Source organism: Oncorhynchus mykiss, chromosome 2, assembly GCF_057628025.1.
Source record: "Oncorhynchus mykiss isolate SJ-2025 chromosome 2, ASM5762802v1, whole genome shotgun sequence".
NCBI lineage: Eukaryota > Metazoa > Chordata > Actinopteri > Salmoniformes > Salmonidae > Oncorhynchus > Oncorhynchus mykiss.
Window position 1 is genome coordinate 27,591,367 of NC_143023.1, and position 23,675 is coordinate 27,615,041.

The following is a 23,675-nucleotide window of genomic DNA, read 5'->3' on the forward strand; positions in this document are numbered from 1 at the left end:
AGGTGATGAAGGGTGTTTGGGAGGAGGACTGTGGAGGAGAAGTGGGGGGGGGGGGGGGGTTGTTGTAGGGTGATGGGTTTCAGTATAGTGTAGGGGAGGTGATGAAGGGTGTTTGGGACGAGGACTGTGGAGGAGAAGTGGGGGGGTTGTTGTAGGGTGATGATGGGTTTCAGTATAGTGTAGGGGAGGTGATGAAGGGTGTTTGGGACGAGGACTGTGGAGGAGAAGTGGGGGGGTTGTAGAGGGATGGGTTTCAGTGTAGTGTAGGTTTAGGAGTGGGTTGATTTGGGCTGAGGAGAGGAACGGGGGAGGTTGTTGTAGAGGGATGGGTTTCAGTGTAGTGTAGGTTTAGGAGTGGGTTGATTTGGGATGAGGAGAGGAACGGGGGAGGTTGTTGTAGAGGGATGGGTTTCAGTGTAGTGTAGGTTTAGGAGTGGGTTGATTTGGGATGAGGAGAGGAACGGGGGAGTAGGATTAGAAGAGTGGGGGCATGGGGTTAGTGCAGCTGTGTTAGTTTAGATTCTGTGAGATCTGTGTGTGTGTGTGTGTGTGTGTGTGTGTGTGTTCTCTCTGTATGTCCCACTCAGTGGTGCAGTGACCTCAACCACCACCTGCAAAAACAGACTGCAGCCGCAGATGAAAGAGACGTGTGTGTGTGTGTGTGTGTGTGCGCACGTCAAGCCCCCATGTACCTGGAACTAAACCTCACTGAAGCACACAGAATAACAAAAGAATAACAGAATTGACCATTTTACAGGGTTCTGGTTAGCTGGCAGCACTGACCTACAGTCTGTCTGAGTCAGATCTCTATCCATATAAGAATGGTTACTCCTGCTCCGCTCTTAAGAATAGATGCGTGTGTGTTTGGCTCGGGGCGCTCTGCAGATCAGATGCACTGGTTGCTTAATTCACCATTCACTCAACAGGCTCTCAATCGTGCTCACATACACACACACACACACCAATCAAGAGAAGAGCAGAAACAGAAATACTCTGGCTCTAGGTTGGTCAGGATAAGTCGTATGACATTTTTATTGGACTGTCAGGTCTAGAGTGAATCAACTGGTCAGAGTGCGTCTTTGTGACTGTACATGCGTCTCTCACACGGGATAGAGATTGTGTCTCTTCTCTCTGAGGCAGTCCAGAGTTATTTGTTCAGTGACTGTGTGGTCTCTCTCTCTCTCTGTAGGAGTGAAGTCTATTTCTGTCCTTTGTCTGACATCAAATAGAGTCAGGTTGTGGGAAGTACTGTGACAACTTCACACAGCAATGTCTGTGTGTGAGGCAACTTCTCTTGACACTTCTACACACACACTCTGTATTATCTCTTCCATTCATCCGTCTCTCCATCTAAACACCTTTTTGTCCTTCTCTTTATCAGACATCCGTCTTCTCCATCTATCTCTCGGTCACTCTCACCTCTTCTATTCTGTCCCTCCTTCCTTTGACCTTTCTCCCTCTGTCACTCTCATAATAACGAAGTGAGATGAATAATGAGAATCTGACAACCCACCCCGCTCCTCGTCTCACTGCTCAGAGATACCGTCTCTCTTCCTCCCCTTATATCTGTCTCCCTGTTTCTCTGATCTGGTTACCACAGAAGACTGACAACCCCCCAGTGTTACCTGCAGCCAATCAGATCACAATCTATTCTGTGAGGAAAGGAGTTCCTTCCCCTTTCCACTTATTGTGCTTCTCTGTTGCAAGCCAGACGTTGTCTAGAGGGCAGAACAGACGGGAGCTGAAGTTATTGAACTGTGGGGTGTATCTACCTGTCTGCTGAGCCCTGCTCTTAAAACACTGCAGGGCCACAGTGACAGGTGCACAGTGACAGGTGCACAGTGACAGGTGCACAGTGACAGGTGCACAGTGACAGGGCCACAGTGACAGGGCCACAAATATGGTGCTGTGGGTCGGCTCCATGGAGAGGCCTGATTCATGTCCATGTGCAGAGGAGTGTCTGACACGAGAGCAGTGTGTGTGACATACGAGAGAAATGAGCAGCCTTAGACAGACACACACACACACACACACACACACACACACACACACACACACACACACACACACACACACACACACAGCAATATTAGAGCTCTCATCTTTTACCACCTATGGCTCCTTGGGCGTAGCAGCACTATATTGGTTTAGCTGTACTTTAGTGTGTGTCTGGTCTGGGAGTCTCTAGTCTTCTATCATCTGTAGCCCCATGCCTCTATTCTACAATTTATCTCTGTATTACAGGGCCTGTCTATGAGCCTTTCTCCTGTCCTTTATCCTCCATAGGCCCACACCAAGGATGTGACCAAAATGGATCCCTATGTAGTGTGTCCCAAATTCCCTATGTAGTGCACTACTTTACACCAGAAATGGGCTCTGGTCAAACGTAGTGCACTACATAGGGAATAGGTTGTGATTTGGGACACAGACCATGTGATGTATGGAGCTGTTCCATTTCTAGTTCCGTTCCTGTGCTACATGGTCAGTCTAGTGTCTGAGGTTTTCTCTGCATGCGTAGCCTATCACGTCTGTGGCCTGGTTTGTCTGTGGTCGTTTATCCTGCTTAGGGCCCTCTACGCTGCTGCTGTCCCGGGGTGGTAATATCTCTTTTATATCAGTCTCTCTCAGCTCTCCTCTTCCCTAGTCAATCACTGTTCATAGTGTGTCTGTGGAACAATGCATTGGGTTGCCTTCTGTAGGGTGTGATTTGTAGGAGAACGATGGGAGGGAGGGAGGGAGGGAGAAGGGGCACAAGTGGGTGATCGGTGAGAGATGAGTGCTGTTGAAAAGCAATGGAGGTGAAAAAGCGAGAGGGGAAAAGAGAGAACAACAGCTGTAAGAGCCAGAGGGAGAGGAGATGACACTGCCTCCATCATTCCTTCTCTCCTTCCTTGTCCTTCATCCATGGGCCCTGAGCCTGTCTGTAGTGTATAGCCCCATTCCTCAGTACGCTCTCTCAACCTTAAAGGTCACAGGCATGATGGGATGGAGGAGGACTTTTAAAATGCAACAAGAAAAGCTCCTTTATGTAACTGCTGCTGGAGCTTTGTCACGGAGTTGTGTTACTTTGTCAGGGAGTTGTGTTACTTTGTCAGGGAGTTGTGTTACTTTGTCAGGGAGTTGTGTGTCTTTGTCAGGGAGTTGTGTTACTTTGTCACGGAGTTGTGTTACTTTGTCAGGGAGTTGTGTTACTTTGTCAGGGAGTTGTGTGTGGGTTGATAGTAATGTGTTGAACTCTCTGATGACATCATACTAACATCCACAGAGACTAGTTTCACTGGGCTCTCTGCAACTTGAGGTGCTGTACAATAACCAGGCCTATAGCCTGTCTCTGAGGCTAAGTCTCCATGCCTGTCCCCTATAGCTCTGGCTGTCCTGTCCACCCTGTGTCCCCTGTCCCCTATTGCCCCGGTCTCCTTCACTGACTCCCCCCTCCTCTCCCTATCCACCCTCTGTTCTCTCCCTCCTCACTCCATCCCTCCTGTCTATTTGTGGTGGTAATGTTTTTGTACAGTGATGACAACCAGGGTCATAGCTAGCCTGTCACCACATCCAGCAGTGAAGCTGCGAGACACACACACACACACACACACACACACACACACACACACACTGGTGTTTGGTGACATTTTACAGCAAAATGATTCATCCGTGTTGACATTCAGCCTTATGAATAATATTAATGATCCATACAGCATAGGCATGTTACACACAAGCTTGTACACACACACACACACACACACACACACACACACACACACACGCTTCTGCAGGCGGTGGGGAGAGCATGTCACAGCCAAGACATGTCACACACACACAGAATGCATTTACCCAAGTTACTGGTCACTAGAGATGTTCTTCCACTATATAATGGATAGACGGCTGTAGATCTGTAGTCCGATAGATGAATAATTGGACTCATTTAACCTTGTCTATCATTATGTATTCTGAAAGACTTTACCCCCCAGGGTTTTATTTAATTCATATTTTTAATCAGCCAGACGTTTTGGAATTAATATTTCAGTCACCCTTTTCTTTCAGGCATTGGACTTGTGTGAAGTCTGGTATGATGACAGTCGTTTTTGAAAGGAGCTGAAGGTTTATTGTTGTGTATTGAAAAGAGAACAAATGAGTTGGAGTGAGTGAAGATAATGAGATGATGGGTTTCGATGCAGGTGAACATTCCTTGGTGTCATATAGCAGAGGGTGAAGGGAGAGTGTCTTTCTGCCAAACGGGTTGGTGGCATTTCATTTGTGACAGTGGACACTGTTGTCTATGGCATGTATGCTAAGTCAACCAGCCTAATATTGCTTAATGGTCTGACTGGTGTGTGGTTGATCTAGACATTGATCTAGACATTTCTGTCACCTGCTAGACATTTGTCACCTGCTAGATAGTTTTATCACCTGCTACCAGGGGTGGGCAACTGCAGTCCTTGAGGGCCTGATTGGTGTCACAGTTTTGTCCCAGCTCCAGCTAACACACCTGACTCCAATAATCACCTAATCAGGATCTTCAGTTTTAGAATGCAATTTGATTAATCAGCTGTGTTTGCTAGGGATGGAGAAAAAGTGTGACACCAATCAGGCCCTCGAGGACTGGAGTTGCCCACCCCTTTGCTAGACCACTCTGTCACCTGCTAGACCGCTCTGTCACCTGCTCGACAGCTCTGTCACCTGCTCGACACCTCTGTCACCTGCTCGACACCTCTGTCACCTGCTCGACACCTCTGTCACCTGCTCGACACCTCTGTCACCTGCTCGACGGCTCTGTCACCTGCTCGACAGCTCTGTCATCTAGAGGAAACACTGATGGTCCTGATACAGGTGTCTCAGAGACCGGTGTGTGTTGTTCACCTCCAGTTGAGCTGATAGAGCAGAGACAAGAGGGACCTGATACAAGTCTAACAGGTGTGTCTGTGTCTAGAAGAAAGATGGGTATGTGTCACCTCGAGTAGACGCACATCTATCTGATATTGCCATGTGTGTGTCGCATGCAGGAAGTGTTGAACATCAGCAAGCCATTGATAGATTACACAGAGAACAATGCCAATATCTGCTCCTGTTCAAGTGACTGCTACTGTGTACACAGCAGGGTTGGGATCAATTCAGTTTCAATGCAGTCAATCCAGGAAGTGAACTGAAATTCAAGAACTGCAAACTTCTCATAGAAAGTAAATGGAAACTTTTCAATGATTGAATTGAAATGGAAGTTGCCCCAACCCTGGTACACAGACCAAAAGAAAGGTGAGCTTTGTGAGATGTTGAGAACAGACAGAATACCGGCCCAGGCGAAGACAGTTGGAGTAGAAAGGAAGTCACTGCCCATCTAGGTGTGTAATAACTGCTATTTCTGCCTCATCCTTCACAATGAGTAGCCTCCATTCCCATAGCAGCAGATCAAAAACACTCACATCAGCTCTGTTCCATCCTTCTGACTCTGTGTTGTTACACAGGTACCTTTCTTCCCCACACACACTCCTGTCTCTCCGTGTGTGTGTTCCCTCTCCTCTCGCCGTGTCTAACGCAGTCTGACACACACTTGTGCAGAAGCGTACACACACACTACTTCAGGAGGATTGGGCTGGTGTAAAGCTGCCAAGAAATCAATCCTCTTCTTCCACTCTTCTGTCCTCTGAGCTCTGTATTAAATATGTAGAGCCCTGTGCTGTGCTGGGTGTTTAAGGGCTAGTGTAGTGTGGACCAGTATAAGAGGCTCTTTAGGGAACACTGATATAACTCCCCTCAACACAGCTCTCAATGACTGGTGTGTGTGTGTGTATACATAAGCATTTACAATAAGGAGTGTAGTGTGTTACTGTCGACACACACACAATGACTTAGTGTGCTCTGGTGAACACTTAAATGGACTGGCATGCACTCACAAACACTGACTAGCGTCGACAGTAAAATGATCATAATGTGAAAAACAACCAGTGGCATGGCAGGTTGACACACTTAAACCTGTTCACCTGGCACCCACTACCGTACTCTGTTCAAAAGCACTTTAATATTTTGTCTTGCTCATTCACCCTCTGAATGACACATGTCTCGAGGCTTTGAAGTCCTTCTTTAACCTGTCTCCTCCACTTCAACTGCTCTGATTTGAAGCGGATTTAATAGGTGACATCAATAAGTGACCATAGATTTCAGCTGGTCAGTCTGTCATGGAAAGAGCGGGTGTTCCTAATGTTTTGTACACTCTGTGTATGCGTGTCTTTCTGTATTGTGTTGACTGTCATGTTGAGTGTCATCATGGCGTGCAACCAGTGTTTGTGTCATGTCTTTCACGCAGGGCTGGCCTGGTGATCTACACTGCACCAAGTGTCCTTCACTGCTACCTATTGATTACCTCACACACTGTGCTCCTCGCCCACTGATATGTATTTATGTCCACTCACCCACTTTATACTTTGCTGTTGCTATTGAACTGTCTATCTCTGACACACACACACACACACACACTGCGAGGTGGGAGAGATGGAGGAGCATGATATAGCTAACTGTATATTGAGATTGGGATGAATTGTGACATAAAAGTGATTATCTGAGAGAGACAGACTTGATGCAGTGTGTTAGATGCTGTAGGAAGGATCATTATGTGCTCATGGGGTTGTCTGTCTGGAGGATATTGTCGGTAAGGCCTTTTGATGCATGTACAGCAGTTTGATATTCTTCATCTGTGACATGTGGGGGTGGGTGTGTAAATGTGACTATTAGCATCCATATGCATGCATTGTGTGTGTCTGTCATCCTGTATGATTGTGTTTTTGTAACACACTTGCTGTTGTAGTATTCTATGTGTAATGTTGGTGTTAAGGACAGACACTGTGAAGAACACACATCTATAGCAACACCATAGTAGGTGGTAATGACTTCCATCACAGGAGGCTGCTGAGGAGGCTCATAACAGCCAGAACGGAGCAATTGGAATGACATCAAACAACAGGAGGCCGTGTGTTTGATGTATTTGGTACCATTCCACTGGTGCCGCGCCAGTCATTACCACAAGCCTGTCCTCCCCAATGAAGGTGCAACCAACCTCCTGTGACTTCCATGTATGATCAGCACAAGGCTCCCACAACCTAGAATACCTCCCAGGAAACTATATATAACTGTGGTTCTGGTTTGCATTGTGATTCCACACCCATATGCCCACAGGCCCATTCGATGTCCATGCAAATAACGTGTGCATACTTGAATGTGTATGTTACTTGTGCTGTAACCCTGCATAATCAACAACAAACTAAACCTAGTCACTGAAGCTCGCCGCATAACGATAAGTCCTTTTTTTCGACATGCAAAATCTTACCCTTGTTGCCTATTCTATTCCATTGTTTATATGCCCAATAGTTCACCATGGCAGAGGAGAATTGTCTTAATGAGAGTTTAAATCCAAATGCAGAGCTAGAGCCGGGCCTGTGCCGTTCTGGCTGTGCAGATTCTCTTGAGGGGCATCGGCTGAAAGGGGGAGAGAATGCAACTGGAAAGCGGGGCCATTACGGCTCCCCGTTCTGTTATTCAGTCTCTTATTCGAGGTAGTCTACTGGAGACGGCCCCCCAATTAGCCGCCTGCTGTGGCCGAGAGGATACATCTCAGTAGCCTGAAGTCATCTCCTCTCTTTCCTCCATCTCTACTGACATTGAACAGATATAGCTATAAGTGATATTAAAATCTATCAAGGCATCCTCCTCGATATTACTTTGACCTAACACAGCCTAACCTGAGACCAGCACATTGTTAGTAGAGGAAACCGTAGTGGAAATGTTAGTTTGTCTCACCTCAATCCCCTCTCAGTAGAAGGCTGCGCTCTGGGCTGGGATCCCTCTGTGCATGGCGGAGTAGTGCTCCAGTAGTTAATGAAGTGGATGTTCTCCCAGCCGGAAGGTCACAGGGCAGGTAAACGGACCAATGGGTGACAGACCAGGCCCCAGGGAAGGAGGGGGAGGTTAGGGACAGTTCACAATATGACACACTAGCTAACTGAGGTGACCTGGGTTCTTACAGTACAACTCCTAGTTACCCGGACTGGACTGTGTGTGTGTGTGTGTGTGCATGTCTTGTTATGGATCTGCCAGCTGTAACCTGTGTATGTTCTCTCTGTTGCTGGGATGAACAGCTATTTGGTGTGTTGCCTTTTGGACTACTACAGCCTGCCTATTCCTATTCCTACCCCTATTAAACCTTCTCAGCTGGACTGGAAAGCTACATTTGGGTAATGCAGCAGGCCTGCTCCATGCTGGCTTGACCCAGCCACCTCTGTTCCAGTGTGAAGTGGACTGTAAATATTGACGCAGCGACAGCGAGAGGGGAGCCTCGACCTTGTCAGAGAGAGAGGGTATGAGGGTGGGAGAGAGAGACCCTGCCTTCTCCCAGGGTGCCTGTCGGTGCCTTAATGCACCATGGCAGGGAGCACACTGTTTCCCTGCAGAGAGAGGGGGAAATCAACGTCAAACACTCACACACCCACACGCAATTGTATGCATACACACGGTCTTTCCTGCTGTCACACACACACACAGGCTTGGTGTCCCTGACATACGTTTAATCCCAGACAGTGTAAATGCATGGGGCCAGCTCTGGAATCACCCTAGATGAATACTGGGCCTGTCTGACAGACTACAGCTTCAGTACAGCCCCAGGCAGGCAGCAGCCAACAGCAGGAGACTATAGTACTAGCAGTCCACATAGTACTACTGTAGTAGTGTTGATGGTAGTGATATTGTGTTTTGTGTGTTAATTGTTAGCAGCAGTAATATAAGACTAGCATACTTGAAGAGGCAGTTTCCAAAGTGATCGGAATTCCTCTCCATCACCCCGTCTCTCCCATTCATCCTCTCTTCTCTCCTCTATCACTGTATGTCCCTGTCCTTCTCTCCCTCCCACACACACCTCCAATCTGTGTGATTATGTATGCGGCGCCTGGTTACCAGGATACAGGGTCGCTAGGGAGCGAGGTGTGTGTGTGTTGGGCTGAATGGATGTTGGTAATGTAACACTGTTAAGCCTTTAGGATCTAAGGGCTAGACTTCTCCTCTCCCTACCTGACTGAGCAATGGGATTACTTCAGCTCTTTCTTTAGCTCATCTGTATCTCTATCAGTGCTGATCAATCCGTCTAGACCTAATCTGTAACCCCATCATCTGGGGTCAATGGAACCGTGTTTGTCTCATGTGTACGTTGATGCTCAAACTTAAGTCAACAAAAATACAATACAGGTGGATTTTATGATCAGCAACAGTAGGATTGTTTGGCCAATGAATGACCCTTTAATCTGTTTGGGTCAATTACTTTTATAGCTGAGGTATAATAAATATATAGCTCTGGGAGCAGAGATGGCACACAGGCGTGTGTGTGTGTGTGTGAGGGCAGGCAGGGTAATAAAACAGGCTTATCTCTGCTCGTTAGGAGATTAAAGATGCAGAGCTGGAGACGCTACAGATTTGGGCTGCCAAATTAAGGAGAGCTAAACGAGCGTTTCCCAAACGAAGGCAGCAGTAGAGGATAGCAGGATGGGAGAAGGGAGAGGCAGGGATAAGTGCAGCATAGTGCAGCTAGGCCAGGTCAGCCAGCCCGAGGTCACATGAGTCATATGGGCCTGTATGGTTGGCTGGGGAAGCATGTTAACCTTAATCCCAGTTGGGAGAGGCAGACTGGTATCACCGAGAGAGGTAAGCAGGCAGGCAGAGCGAGATGTTACTCTGTTTCCTGGTCAGCCAGTCTCTCAGCCCGGAAAATCCCCCAGCAATCATCTAGAGGCTGCTTAATTATGCACCAGCTATCTTATGCAGCAGTGCTCTAGTGTTGTAGAACATTGGCAGTATTTTTTTAATATTTTAAAACTATTAGCAGTATTTTAGACCATACCTCACATTGAGAATACTGGTAGAATCCTTGAGAATACACCAAGAGTGGATAAACCCTGTCTCAATCTGTGGGAAGGTATGGGGGTGTGAGTGAGTTGAGTGGGAGGGTATGGGGGTGTGAGTGAGTTGAGTGGGAGGGTATGTGTGTGGTGTGTGTGTGTGTGTGTGTGTGTGTGTGTGTGTGATTGAGTGGGAGGGTATGGGGGTGTGAGTGAGTTGAGTGGGAGTGTATGGGGGTGTGAGTGAGTTGAGTGGGAGGGTATGGGGGTGTGAGTGAGTTGAGTGGGAGGGTATGGGGGTGTGAGTGAGTTGAGTGGGACGGTATGGGGGTGTGAGTGAGTTGAGTGGGACGGTATGGGGGTGTGAGTGAGTTGAGTGGGACGGTATGGGGGTGTGAGTGAGTTGAGTGGGACGGTATGGGGGTGTGAGTGGGAGGGTATGGGGGTGTGAGTGGGAGGGTATGGGGGTGTGAGTGAGTGGGAGGGTATGGGGGTGTGAGTGAGTGGGAGGGTATGGGGGTGTGAGTGAGTGGGAGGGTATGGGGGTGTGAGTGAGTGGGAGGGTATGGGGCATTCAGCACACCACAGAGAATTGTGGGTGTGTATAAATGTTGGTGTGAGTGACAGGGATATTGGATAGTATACAAGATGGCTCTGCCAGCTGGACTCTGCTCAGTGTGTGTGTGCCCGCACCCGTTTGGCTAAATTTACGGAGCCCAGCCTGTCCTTGTCGGAGGGCAGCGGAGCGCGGCGCCAGCTGAGAGACACAGCGGGCATGCTCGGGCCGTCTGGGAGATTTTGTTAGAGCGAGACATGGCTGGCATCCACCACAGATAGAGAGGGCATGATCTCTATTCACCACTGCTGGAGTCACTCAGACAGCGGCTGCATCTCAATACTCTAAAGTGGCTTCCTCATTTATCTGAACTGATCTGAAAAGAAAGTACCCTAATAAATAAAGAATGCTTACCAGATAAAGCTGTCACCGGCCTAGTTTATTCCCTATCAGTAAAAAGGAGATGAGGGGAGGAAATCACTTTGGAGAGGGAGGAAAAGTTTCAGGTTTTATTAGTCGTATGTACAGGATACACATGGTGTATATACTGTCCAACTAAATTGTTACTTGCACGTTCCTTCTTGACAATGCAACAACAAATAAAATATAAGAATATGAACATAAATGGCTCAGTATAATAGAATAAAGACATAGTAAATAAATACATAGTTGACGATCATGGGAGTGATGAAGAGCAGAGAGGACGGAACAAAGCAGAGGTAATGAAGATTATTACTACTTCAGAGCCTGTTATGGAGACACAGCACCGCCATGTGGACAACAGGCTGTATTACACCAAAATCACCTAGTAACACTCCCTTCTGAGTCCTATAACTGGGCTACTGCTATGGTGTAAAGCTTTGTCTCATAAGACCTATTAAACATGCCATGTCCTGAACAATAATGACTTCATACATGTCAGGGGGAACTACTCTGAGATCATTTTAAGAAATGATCATTCATTATCGGGGCGACAGGTAGCCTAGTGGTTAGAGTGTTGGGCCAGTAACCGAAAGGTTGGTGGATCAAATCCCTGAGCTGACAAGTTTAAAATCTGTCGTTCTGCCCCTGAACAGGCAGTTGACCCACTGTTCCTAGGCCGTCATTGTTAATAAGAATTTGTTCTTAACTGACTTGCCTAGTTAACTGTCCATTTTTATTTTACCTTTATTTTTCATAGTTTTACTGGGAAACCAAAGCATTTTTATTTTATTTACATGTTGTGGTCTAATTGAAAACAACTGCTATTTACATGTGTAAAGGTCATTGGATGCTCCATTGTTTACATTAGAGCGTTGCTATAAGATCATCAGTACCACAGTCATAATTATAAGCCTAACATTCAATCAAGGGCCAACCAATTACTTTCCCTGTGTAACTCTTCTCCAATTAGCTGAGTTCCTTATTGCCCTTTAACACTCCCTCATTAGCATAATCCCCTGGGCAATGATGGGGAGGATAAGGGGATGGGGTCACACCGTGTGTGTAAGTATTCCTATCTTATTGTTAGAATTGGTACTTGTGGTCATGGTTCATTAGAGGAAGGTACTACAGTCATTATGTCTGATTGTCTGCCTCCCCACGTGACTGTAGTCTACACTAATGTAGACCTTCTGTAAAGGCAGAGACACACTTTCTCTGCATCTCGGCTTGCTCTCACACACACGTACACACTTTCTCTATACCTCTCATCCACGTACACACTTTCTCTATACCTCTCATCCACACACACACTTTGTTTGCACCTCTGTCTCACACGTACACACCCTATAGACTGTAGCTAGACATACTTCATTACTTGGGGATTACATTTAGAATTCCGCTTTCAGAACCTTTCACCACAAATGAAACGATGTTGTGTAATGTAGGGTTATTCCTGTGCATGTGGGACGACTCCAGCATGTGAATGTTATCACTACTCTTGTTAATGTTCTCTCTTTTCTCTCCCTCTTTGTACTTATCCCCTTTTACCTCCCTTCTATTATTTGTCTTCCTTCCTATCTCACTTTTTCTCTCATCTACTTTATTTTCTCTCATCTCTCCTACTCTCCCTGTCTCTCTCTCTCTGCAGGTACTCGACTGCCAGTGAAGGGTCCCACTACAAGCGGTGTTATAGGAGGGCTCATTGGGGTGGTTCTGCTGCTGGCCATTATCGGCAGTGTTGTGGTCTTGGTCCGCAAAAAACGCAACCAGCACAATGGAGAGTGAGTGTTTGTGTGTCTGTCACTCATACAAAGTGATCATCCTAACTGTTTGTTTTGATTCCCTCCTTTCTCTCTTTTTCAGTGGTCCACCCAAGTACAAGCCCCCTCCCCCTAACAAGCAGCAGACCACCACCAGCAGCTCTTCTGATACGGTGAGGGATGCTGGCCAGCCATAACAGTTTGACTTGCTCTTATGGCCCCTCAATTTGTATTTTACAACACCACAACATGTTTTTAGCAACATTGTTAAATGATAAAAAGATTATGCTGATTAGGAAAAACCCTCCATCTGAAATAGGTTTTAAAATCAAATCAAATTTTACTAGTCACATGTGCCGAATACAACAGGTGTAGACCTTACAGTGAAATGCTTACTTACGAGCCGCTAACCAACAATGCAGTTTAAAAAAATGCGGATAAGAGATAAAAGTAACAAGTACTTAAAGAACAGCAGTAAAATAACAATAGCGAGACTATATACAGGGGGGTGCAGGTACAGAGTCAATGTGCGGGGGGACCGGTTAGTTGAGGTAGTATGTAGTTAGTTATTAAAGTGACTATGCATAGATGTTAACAGAGAGTTGCAGTGGTGTAATGAGGGGGGGTTCACTGCAAATAGTCTGGGTAGCTATTTGACTAGATGTTCAGGAGTCTTATGGCTTGGGTATAACTGTTTAGAAGCCTCTTGGACCTAGTTTTACCCAAACTCAGAGTACATGAGAATAATCCTGTGTGTGTGCATGCACATCTGCAGCTGAACACCAGTCGAGACCCTGTGGAGAGAAAGCACGGATCCGTGGACCACCTGTACTACGCTCCGCAGGATGCCGAGCCCAGCACAGTAAGAATACAGCCATACATGGGGTGCATCTCTCAATAGTCCTTCTCTCCTGGCACCTTTCCTCAATCTTCAGACCTGAAAGACCTGGACGGGTGAAAGCAAATTCACAGCTGGCCTCCTTGATAATGCTTCCATCTGGCCTGTGTTTTCCTATCAGTAAAGATGGAGTGAATGGAGACCAGGAGAGGAAGCCATTGTAGACTATCAAGATACATTAAGCTCTGTTGCTTTGGCTTATAAAGTGCCTCAACCCAACTCTTAGTTCATTATCTATATCATTTATAATACATCCTGGTAAAGGATTCATGAAATCAAAATAAATCAATCATTTAACATCTACTTATGATCATTAATTAATCAGTTACTCAACATGATTGCCCTATTTACCAGAACACAAACATGAGAACGTGTAGGAAACTGAAGGGTATGGAGGGTTGCTATGTGGATAGAAGCTGTTACACTGAACATGTTATAGATAGAAACATGTGTTTTTAATACTGTAGCAACCATTGCCTTGGTAAGCTAGTTACAATTTCCCCCCTGTGATTTAAGCAAGTTTGCCCATGGGCTAGAAGACCTGGGTTCAAGACTCTCAAAAGGTGTTGCTCTGTCACAGTTTGTTCGCTAATGCAAGGGTCACTAGAATACTATGAAGACTGCATTGGTTCTCCTTATTTTACATGATTATTAAGATTTGATCTTTCCCACCAGGACCTGGATGCATGCAGTGATGAGGAATACAATTGTGATGCGGAGGAGTTGCGCTACGCTGGCGCCCCTTCTGGCTGGGATGAACCCAGGCTGAACGAAGTCCCGCACCTGTACGCCCCCAACCAGTACAAGCCCAATGATTACCATGACAACGAGGAGGACCACCCCCCTGCCGCCGGAGCGACTCGTGGAGAGAGCTTTGTGTCCCCGGCCATGTTTGTGTGAAGACATTGGGAGATGGGAGACATTGGAAGTGTGTGTGGGACTAAACCTGTTTGTACGTGAAGAACATCGGACACTGGATGTGTGTGTCTGTGGGATAGCTGCGGTGTGTGATGGTTGTAGTCATTGCCGTTCAATCAGTATCTCCAATCTAGAATTTTACATTGTGAACTAAAGTGAGTGTATGTATTTGGTTCTAATAACGGGAATCATGTTTTTAAAAGGGGGATCTGCTTTACCGTTAAAATGCTGTGTAAGTAAGAACAACATAAAAGAACACTAACTTTTATCTCGGTTGGTTGAAACTCCTTTGAATGTTGTGGTTAAAGTCCCATGTGTACAGTAAGTGTGTGAGATTGTTTAATAGGCACAGATCCAGGGCCAGCTTACCCTCTTTGAATCTTAACCATTACCATTAGGGGATAAAGCAACACTGACCTTTGGAATGTAGATGGGCTCTGGGGTCAGGAGACTGGTACATTACTCTGAGCTAAAGGCAGTAGGATGATGTTGCCTATAGACACTGGTGTAAGGTCAGTTGTGTGTTTTACTACCTAAGGATTATGTTTAAGGTTTTACATAATGTAATCTGATCCTAGATCTGTGTCTAAGATACAATTCTGGATTCCTGGAGCCCAATACAAGCCATAAGAGAGGGATAATCAATTGCCTGAACAAAAATCTAACAATGTAAGTTACTGACAATCTTGTGTATATATAAAGGAAATCTCTGTTACCTTTTAACATTGACGTGTCTAAACATTGATGAATTGTGCCTGTTTGCTCAGGATTTAAAAGCTCTTTTCACATGCTCTACCACAGTATGTTGGTTACAGAATGTATTACGTAGGCCTGCTGTTGAAATGTCCAATATTGTCAGGGTCTAGGTTTTTATACAATTTCAGGGTCTTCTTCTCTATACAATCACTTAATTGTTAAACCAGATGTGCCTATTTTGTAGCGTGTCAGATTATAAAATGTGAATCAAACAGAATTCTGAATGATTTTGTCATGCTTTGTAACAGATGGAATTGACCTGTTTTTACTGCGCTATGTATGTTTTTAATAAAGCAAAGCCTGATGCGCTGGTTACTTGATGATTTTTAATTCATTAAACATTTAAACTGTGTATCCAGTGTGGTCAGATCTTTCTAAAGTTATGGTCAGTATTGCTGCGGTCACATTGTCTCATCTTGCTTAATGTTTTTTGTTTCATCTGATGAGTTGGGGAGTTAGTGGAAGTACATAAGAGTCCAGAAGGGGGAACTCTTGAGGCTTGAGGAAAAGGTTAGTGCTATCCGGAATCCTTGGGACATCGGTAACCTTAACCGTTTTATATTTCAACATCGATGGCTTAACGTCAGAGTTGGGACGTCCCAATGATCCCATTTAGACTTTTCCCTGAGAACTCCTGTAAAGAGGCTGTCCACTCCACCCTATAGGCCTAGAAATCTATATTTTCCAATCAACCAGCGGTATAAAACATCCTTCTGTAGCCCTGTAACTAACCTGTTGTAATGATGCTCAGTAAGAACATCTGCCTGGGTGCCAGTACATACCCACTTTATATAATGTTTTATATTTCTATATTGTTACTTTGACACATAACTAGTCAATACAGAGAAAGAGGCCTGTTACAGCTTTACACTTCAATAACAGTTGAACTGCCAAGCAATCCGGTAAGGATTCAGTCTGTGCCTGTGTCGGCAGGATCGCTCTGCAGTTTGGAGCCAATGATCAAACCAAGGTTTGGGTCGGTGAAGTAATCTGAAAGAGAGAAAATATGTTAATTATTGGTAGTTCTAAGTAGAGGACTGTCCCTGTCTGTATATTGGTGTACGTGTCAGTTTGTGTTGTTGATTGAACCCACCTGCTGCATACTCTCGAATGTCTGTGGGTCTTTTGAGAAATACATCTGTGTGTAAAAAAATAAATAAACAGGTACCAAAGCAATCGGTCAGTTAGACTTCATTACTGTCGCTAAATATGAAATAGAATTATATTCGTTATTGATGTCTGGAGCTTGAGAGCCCTAATTGAGATGGAGAATAATATGTCTGATAATATACCGTCAGTCAGTGCCAGCCAATTAACAAACCTTAAAAAGTCGCTTATTAAGGCCTCCACCTCTGGATGCGCTCTCTAATATACATTGTTGGCTTTGCTTGTCCCAGGATAAATATAATGGTGAATTCCCTTAACTTTACTGTCCATTCTACTCTTTCCCATGCCTCATGATATTGGGAAAAGCCAGGTGGTCAATAGCAGATTTAGTTACCCCACGAGATGTTTGTCATTGCTGAGCCTATCTTTACCCAAGGACTTTCTGCTAGCTAACTATTGGCTGGATGAATGCAAAAATAATGCAGTTAGTGATAGAACAAGAAATCCTATTGTATTTTAATTCCTAATTATATCGGTAGAACTAGCTAACTAAATGTTGTTGGAGAAGCCAAGGAGCACTCATGAAGCTACCTACAGTAGTAAAGTGTTAGCTAGCTAACTAACCTTAAATTGTCGGAGTTGCTGCTGTTGCTCGATGCTTAATGCACCAAAGTCAAGTTTCTCCAAACCACGTTTGTCAGCCATTTGATCTCATCAGCTAGCTAATATTCCTTTGATAGCCTGCTTGCTAGCTATCGTTAATATCTTTGCTAAAACAAAACATCGCCTGTTGTTGATAAGCTCCGCTGTTACTATGGCAACAGCCTGAGTCGAACAGAAGCAACACTTTTCCCACAGTTTATCTTTGCTTTCCCCCATGACATCTTTGTAGGTCTCTATGCCTCTGGGTGGCAGCCAATGTGACAATGTTTTTCAGAGCTTGTATTGAGGGATCCAGCCACAGGACATGAGAGTTCTGCCATATTGCTCAAACAGCTCATATGTTGTGACCTAAGCAAGTACCTCTGTAGTAGATGTCTCTACTATAGGTCCATGCAGGGAGACCAGAACACTCATGGATGGATACTCTGTGTGTGAGATTCGCGTTCGCTCCTATTCACTATTGTAGACTATAGCAAGCACACACATTTTCTTTAGAAAATGTTCCTTTTCTACTCAAGGTACTACTCAAGTGGAATACCTAAGGTTCAAAGATTTGGGTAGCAAGCAACCATTAATATGAATTAATATGCTTAACATTATTACAATCATTTGGTTACAGATTAAAATCGTAGAATTGTATTGAGGGGGTTTGGAGGTGTGTACACGTGAGGGACTTGGTATAGAGAAGCCTGGGGACACGCTCTCTCAAAGGAAGGGGTTAATGACCTTAACCCAACAATAGTGACCTATAGTGACCTTGTCAAGAGGTTTGGACCACTTGTTGTAACAGTTAAGGTGTCACAAACCCCATCACATTCATTAGGCCAATTACTGTCTGGAACATTTTCAAGTGTCCCCCTGACTATTCTTCCATCAAGTTCATTAGGCAAAATACTGTTAGGCATACTGTTCATGACATGGTTTCAAAGCAATTTTCTGATAGCCCCAGGGGCCCATTATCAGTGGTGTAAAGTATTAAAGTAAAAATACTTTAAAGTACTACTTAAGTTACTTTACTATATATATTTTTAACTACTTTTGCTTCACTAGATTCCTTACTTTTTATTCCATACATTTTCCTTGACACCCAAAAGTACTCATTACATTTTGAATGCTTCGCAGGATGCGAAAATAGTCAAATTCACGCACGAATCAACTGAACATCACTGGTCATCCCTACTGCCTCTGATCTGGCGGACTCACTAAACACACATGCTTTGGTTGTAAAGGATGTCTGAGTGTTGGAGTGTTCTTGGCTTTCCAGAAATAAAATAAAAAGAAAATGGTGCCTTCTGGTTTGCTTAATATAAGGAATTTGAAATGATTTATACTTTTATTTTTGATACTTAAGTATATTTTAACCCAAATACTTTAAGAATTTTACTCAAGTTGAATTTTACTGTGTGACTTTTACTTGAGTCATTTTCTATTAAGTTATCTTTACTTTGACTCAAGTATGACTTTTTCCACCACTGCCCATTATACTGTATAGCGCTATCACTTTTCTCTATTCCACTGCAGTTGTAAATGACCTACACTAAAAATATACCACAAAAATGTTTACCTCCAGCCTACTCTTAGTAGGCGACCTTTGGTAAGTGTTTAGACTGGTTATAAGTATCCTTCAACCACACCGCTGCATACATCGTATATAAAATACATAAAATGTAGAGGAGACACTTGATGAGTCTGTGGAGTGTAGATAGAAGAGACAACGCTCTGAGCTATCCCTCCTAGATCCAGGGACTGCTTCTGCTACTAGTACTACTGTATCTGATCAGCACCATGGCTTCAACAAAGTTAAAGTTTTTAGATATTTATTCATTTCACCTTTATTTAACCAGGTAGGCCAGTTGAGAACAAGTTCTAATTTACAACTGCGACCTGGCCAAGATAAAGCAAATGAGTGCGACAAAAACAACACAAGAGTTACACATGGGAGAAACAATCGTACAGTCATTAACACAATAGAAAAATCTGTATACAGTGTGTGTAAATGAAATAAGGAGGTGAGGCAATAAATAGGCCAATAGCGGCAAAGTAATTAAAATGTAGCAATTTACACTGGAGTGATATATGTGCAGATGAGGATGTGCAAGGAGAAATACTTGTGTGAACAAGAGCAGAAAGATGGGTTGGTTGGATGGGCTATTTACAAATGGGCTGTGTACAGCTACAACGATCGGTAAACAGCTCTGACAGCAGACGCTTAAAGTTAGTGAGGGAGATATAAGTCTCCAACTTCAGTGATTTTTGCAATTTGTTCCAGTCATTGGCAGCAGATAACTGGAAGGAAAGGCGGCCAAAGCAGGTGTTGGCTTTGGGGGTGACCAGTGCAATATACCTGCTGGAGCGTGTGCTACGGGTGGGTGTTGCTATGGTGACCAGTGAGCTGAGATAAGGCGGAGCTTTACCTAGCAAAGACTTATAGATGACCTGGAGCCAGTGGGTTTGGTGACAAATATGTAGCGAGGACCAGCCAACGAGAACATATCGGTTGCAGTGGTGGGTAGTAAGTATATGGGGCTTTGATGGTAACAAAACAGTAATGAATGCTCCCTCTAAACCTCACCTTCTGAACAGGACAACATTTCAAGAGGAGCAAGACATGATGGATCCGTTTGCCTGTTTTTTTCCAGCACATCGCTTCAGGGAAAATATATATTTTTCTGATTTTTTATCGTTATTTTTCTCTTCTCTGGTGATGAACCTACTCATTGGATTGGTGACACCGTTCCACACTTTGTTACATTTTCAGCTGATATGTGGTCTTTTGCATAGCTTCATTGCAGCATTCATTGTCTTGCACTCTCTTCTGCTCCAACATACTGTGAATGGAACATTTTAGTATTATGTTTACCACCCTTTGGAGCGTTCAGATGACTCTGGCCCTCATGGAAATAGAAAGATGTGTGTTTATTTGCTACAGCATCCACTACCTGAGCATAATGACATCCAGGCATGTGTGGCTTGCCTTCGGGGCTAGTCTGGGTACTGAGTGCCACTGTTGGTAATAATCACTGGTCCAGCTCAACATGGGACACACACGGTGCATTTAATAGAGCCACTGCAGGGCTGCTATGTAAGCCTAGAATTGTGAGAGCATGTGTGAGCTTTAGTCCTGTGCAAGAGGCACTGTTCCATGGCCCTCCCATCATCACCCCAACTCTTTCAATCTGAATTACTTGCCTCTGTTTTGGGGGTATGTACAATGAGGCACGCAGGGCTGTTGTGGCCCTCCAACAAGACAACCACAGTGCTCGTAGAACTGTAACCGTCGACCTCTGTATGTTTCTACTGCAGCTGGTGCCAATAATCTACAGTCTTACCGGTCTGCAACTACACGAGCAAACTCTGCCCCTTCACTTGTCTCAACACATTGTTTGTGTTACTCATGGTGAACCAACCCTGTTGTCTATACCATCCGTAACCAAGAGGTGAGGCGTGCACTGATACATCTGTGCCAAAGGCGGCAGGTGGAAAGAGCATTCAGGAAGAGGAGGATGAGGGGGGAGGACAGTATTCAGGAGGATGAATACTGACTGCAACCAGACCCCTTTGTCCTTCCTCCTCCTTTCTCTCTGGTTGATGTGTGACTCACTGATCTGACTGCAGGACAGTTGGGAAGACAGCTAAAATAATTGGATATTTTATGTGTTTACATGTGCTAGTTTTCACTGGAGGTGTTTTGGGACCCATTTAAAGGATCTGGTCGGTATTTTACAACGTTAGATGGTTCATTACCCTGTAATTAGTCTATGAGCCAGGAAAAACTGTAATCCATGTCTCGTATTTCTTTAAACAGCCACTACACACATTTCAGCTAACTTTAACCACCGCCAGATAAAAACCAATAGGAGTGTTGGGGCAACTGTGTTTATCCTAGCTCATAGACTACTTTCAGTGTAAGAAACCATCTTACATGAGGTTAATAATGAATTCATCCTCTTAAACTATGTTTCAACATCTTACTATGTGCGCTTGTAATAAGTTAACATGTTTGAGGTGTGTTTTCAGTTTTCACATCAGTGCTATTGGTCACTGGATATGTTTTAGGATGTACATGTGAGTTGGAAGATGTTTTTGTGTTGCTTTCAGGGTTGGGGTCAATTACATTTTAATTCCAGTCAATTCAGAAAGTAAACCAAACTCCAATTCAAAATGTTCCTAATTGAAAAGCATTGAAAATAATTGGAATTTCAGCATCCATCCTGAATTGAAATGGGATTGATCCCAACCCTGGGGTCCTTCCTCTTTTGTTCTCTAGTGTTCCTCTATTGTTCCTTTCTGATTTCTCTTTTTTTTATACTGCTTTTGTTGTTTTTTTATATTCATGTTATGTTACATTTATAATTTATGTTCTGTCTCAGAACTCTAAATCTATAATGACTGAAATATGAACATTTTCTTAACAGGTACAGTACAAAGATGCAGCAATACAACGTCTACCAATGTATATTAGTCTAGTAACAACCATATTATGGTGAGTACAAAAATAAGGACATTTAGAATTATTCCTTCACGTAAAATAAATAAGTAAACACACACCCAAAATAGTTCAGACGTTCAATAATTGGGACTTTATTAGACTTTATTTTTCTACTATTCTTGCTTACCACCATAATCTAAATGAAGACACTTCCCTCATTTAATCCTTAAAGGTTCCATTTCTCCAGCCACATCCCTCAGCTGTTTAACAAAACAATGATGGGGTGTCAACTTTGTTCTTGTTTGAACTGCAGATTGCCCCTTTAACCACTGAAACACTCCACTTCAAGATTTAGGCTTATTATACAATATAGAAGTGGGTTATTTGACTTCACACAGCAGTGCCACACCACGTAGTATCCAGTACTCAGGCGGTGCAGCAGTCCTCAGTTCCACAGCAGCAATGTAATTCAGGTCCATCCTTACAGGCTTCTTATATATGGGACAGGAGTATAACCGGGCATCCTTGACACCTGAAATGACCACAGCAACGATAAACATCCATTACTTATACACAATGATCACATGAGTTTCTTTTTCACTGCATGTTGTCCATTCAGTAGGTCTGAAATACTGTAACCATTAAAGACCACATTGTTATTGACCTAAAAGTGAAATATCATTCCCACTGAAATATTCAACATGTAACGTATAGATGAAAACAAGGCGCAGCTACATGAGATACTGTTCAATGAGTCTCCAGGAAGTTACAATAACTACTGACTACAGCACTCACCATTGTTTTCAGCATACATCCTGACTACAGGCATCATCTCAAACAACACTTTGGGTTTAGAGTCGATGAGTTTGCAGTTCCTCCTGTCCCAGCCCGCCCCCTCCAGATAGAGGCCGTACACATACACCCCCTCAGAGGGCGGCTGGGTGATGTCATCCTTCATCCACTTGGTCACCTCGTTGCACAGCACCATACGATCTAGGGCCCAGCCCTTGTTTGCACGAGTGATCTCCTACACACACAAAAACAGAGTAATATAGACTGTCTTTGTCTTTGTAGCTTCATGATCAACTATGACTGTGTAGTGTGTGCAACCTCTAAATATAACCTCAGTGGCCTAGCCAAGTCAGTAAGTATGTTCAATTGTGATTGTATTAGAATGTGTGAATGTGCCATCTGTACCTGTCTCATGGCGGTCAGGAAGCCCTGTGGGTTAAAGAACCCTGTCATCCAGAAACAGTTGGGCCGTCCTTCAAAGATCCACGCCTGGAACTGACGGTTCCTATCCAGCAACTCAGTAAACCAGAACCCTAGAGTGCTGGAGGCCCATGATGCCTAGAACAAAGGAATACAGAAGTAGAAAATCGAACATGGAATACATGCGTAGAAAACTGAATTAATGTGTACTCAGAGGCAGTAATAAACATACCTTCTTCCAACGTGAGGGGATGCGTGCGTCATACATGCAGTCCAGCGCGTCCCGTAGGTTCTCACTCATGATGATGGTGCCGTTGATGGCCAGTTTGAGGTCGGTCAGCGTGTTCCTGACCAGCACGATGACCCTCTGCATGCGGTCTATCTCCTGACGCAGGAAGATGTTCATGGGCTGGAGCAGACCCATCTTCTGTAGCCTCTCTCTCACCTGGATATATTGAAAACATGTTCTTGTGAAATTACACTTTAAATAAACGTTGATTTGATTTGATTCTTAACATACTGGAATGCAAATACATAACACAGTTCTGAACATTAAAAAGTAAACCTCTATTGCAGTAAAAACATTACCTTCAAAGTGCATCTCACTGCACTATGGGTTATATTAATGAAATTAACTTTATTGCATGGGTTATTGTTAGATGAGTTGGCGTCATCCTGCGAGAGTTTTTTAACGATCTACCTTGCTGCAGCAAGGTATTATGGGAAATAATATTTTTAATGGCCAGCACTGTATTAATCATGGGTGATTATTTCCAGTAGGGTTAGCTAACTCCAGACCAGTGCTACTCACTTCAAACGGTACGTAGTCTGGAGGTAGTTTCTCCAGCATGTCGTCAGCCAGCCTGGCCACAATGGCCTCCCTGGTCTCCCCTCCGCCACTGGAGCTGTCCTTAGGCTGAATGGACAGGATGGTGTCCAGGACGTCTTTGGCCAGCTTGCTCTGATACGTTATGTCAGCATTGGGGTGCAGGCCAAACACCTCTGGTGTGTCGTAAGCCGGTAGGCCCTGCAGGGGAAAATACATAGGATTAGAGTCTGCATGTCTGTGCATTACCAAACTACAGTA

The 23,675-nt window shown here is 44.4% G+C and overlaps 2 protein-coding genes and 1 long non-coding RNA gene across 3 annotated transcripts in view; 1 reads left to right on the forward strand and 2 right to left on the reverse strand.

The window, feature by feature from the left end:
• si:ch73-22o12.1 (poliovirus receptor) overlaps positions 1–15,529 on the forward strand; it is a 66,797-nt gene extending 51,268 nt beyond the window's left edge. Inside the window, exons 7-10 of the mRNA XM_021557018.3 lie at positions 12,494–12,626; positions 12,709–12,778; positions 13,381–13,467; positions 14,179–15,529. Of these exons, the coding sequence (XP_021412693.3) occupies positions 12,494–12,626; positions 12,709–12,778; positions 13,381–13,467; positions 14,179–14,403 (515 nt within the window). The 3' untranslated portion in view covers positions 14,404–15,529. The remainder of the gene's footprint in view (positions 1–12,493; positions 12,627–12,708; positions 12,779–13,380; positions 13,468–14,178) is intronic.
• Positions 15,485–17,323, reverse strand: LOC110485830 (uncharacterized). Its single transcript, XR_002467991.3, has 3 exons — positions 16,909–17,323; positions 16,271–16,315; positions 15,485–16,167 (listed from the first exon to the last, which is right to left on the reverse strand). It is a non-coding gene; the product is annotated as an uncharacterized LOC110485830 (long non-coding RNA).
• Positions 17,324–21,516: 4,193 nt separating this feature from the next.
• The window catches only part of LOC110534614 (dynein axonemal heavy chain 5-like), a 55,708-nt gene continuing 53,549 nt past the window's right edge, over positions 21,517–23,675 (reverse strand). Inside the window, exons 70-74 of the mRNA XM_090214993.1 lie at positions 23,400–23,615; positions 22,821–23,033; positions 22,574–22,726; positions 22,172–22,403; positions 21,517–21,908 (exon numbers count right to left, since the gene is read on the reverse strand). Of these exons, the coding sequence (XP_090071119.1) occupies positions 21,757–21,908; positions 22,172–22,403; positions 22,574–22,726; positions 22,821–23,033; positions 23,400–23,615 (966 nt within the window). The 3' untranslated portion in view covers positions 21,517–21,756. The remainder of the gene's footprint in view (positions 21,909–22,171; positions 22,404–22,573; positions 22,727–22,820; positions 23,034–23,399; positions 23,616–23,675) is intronic.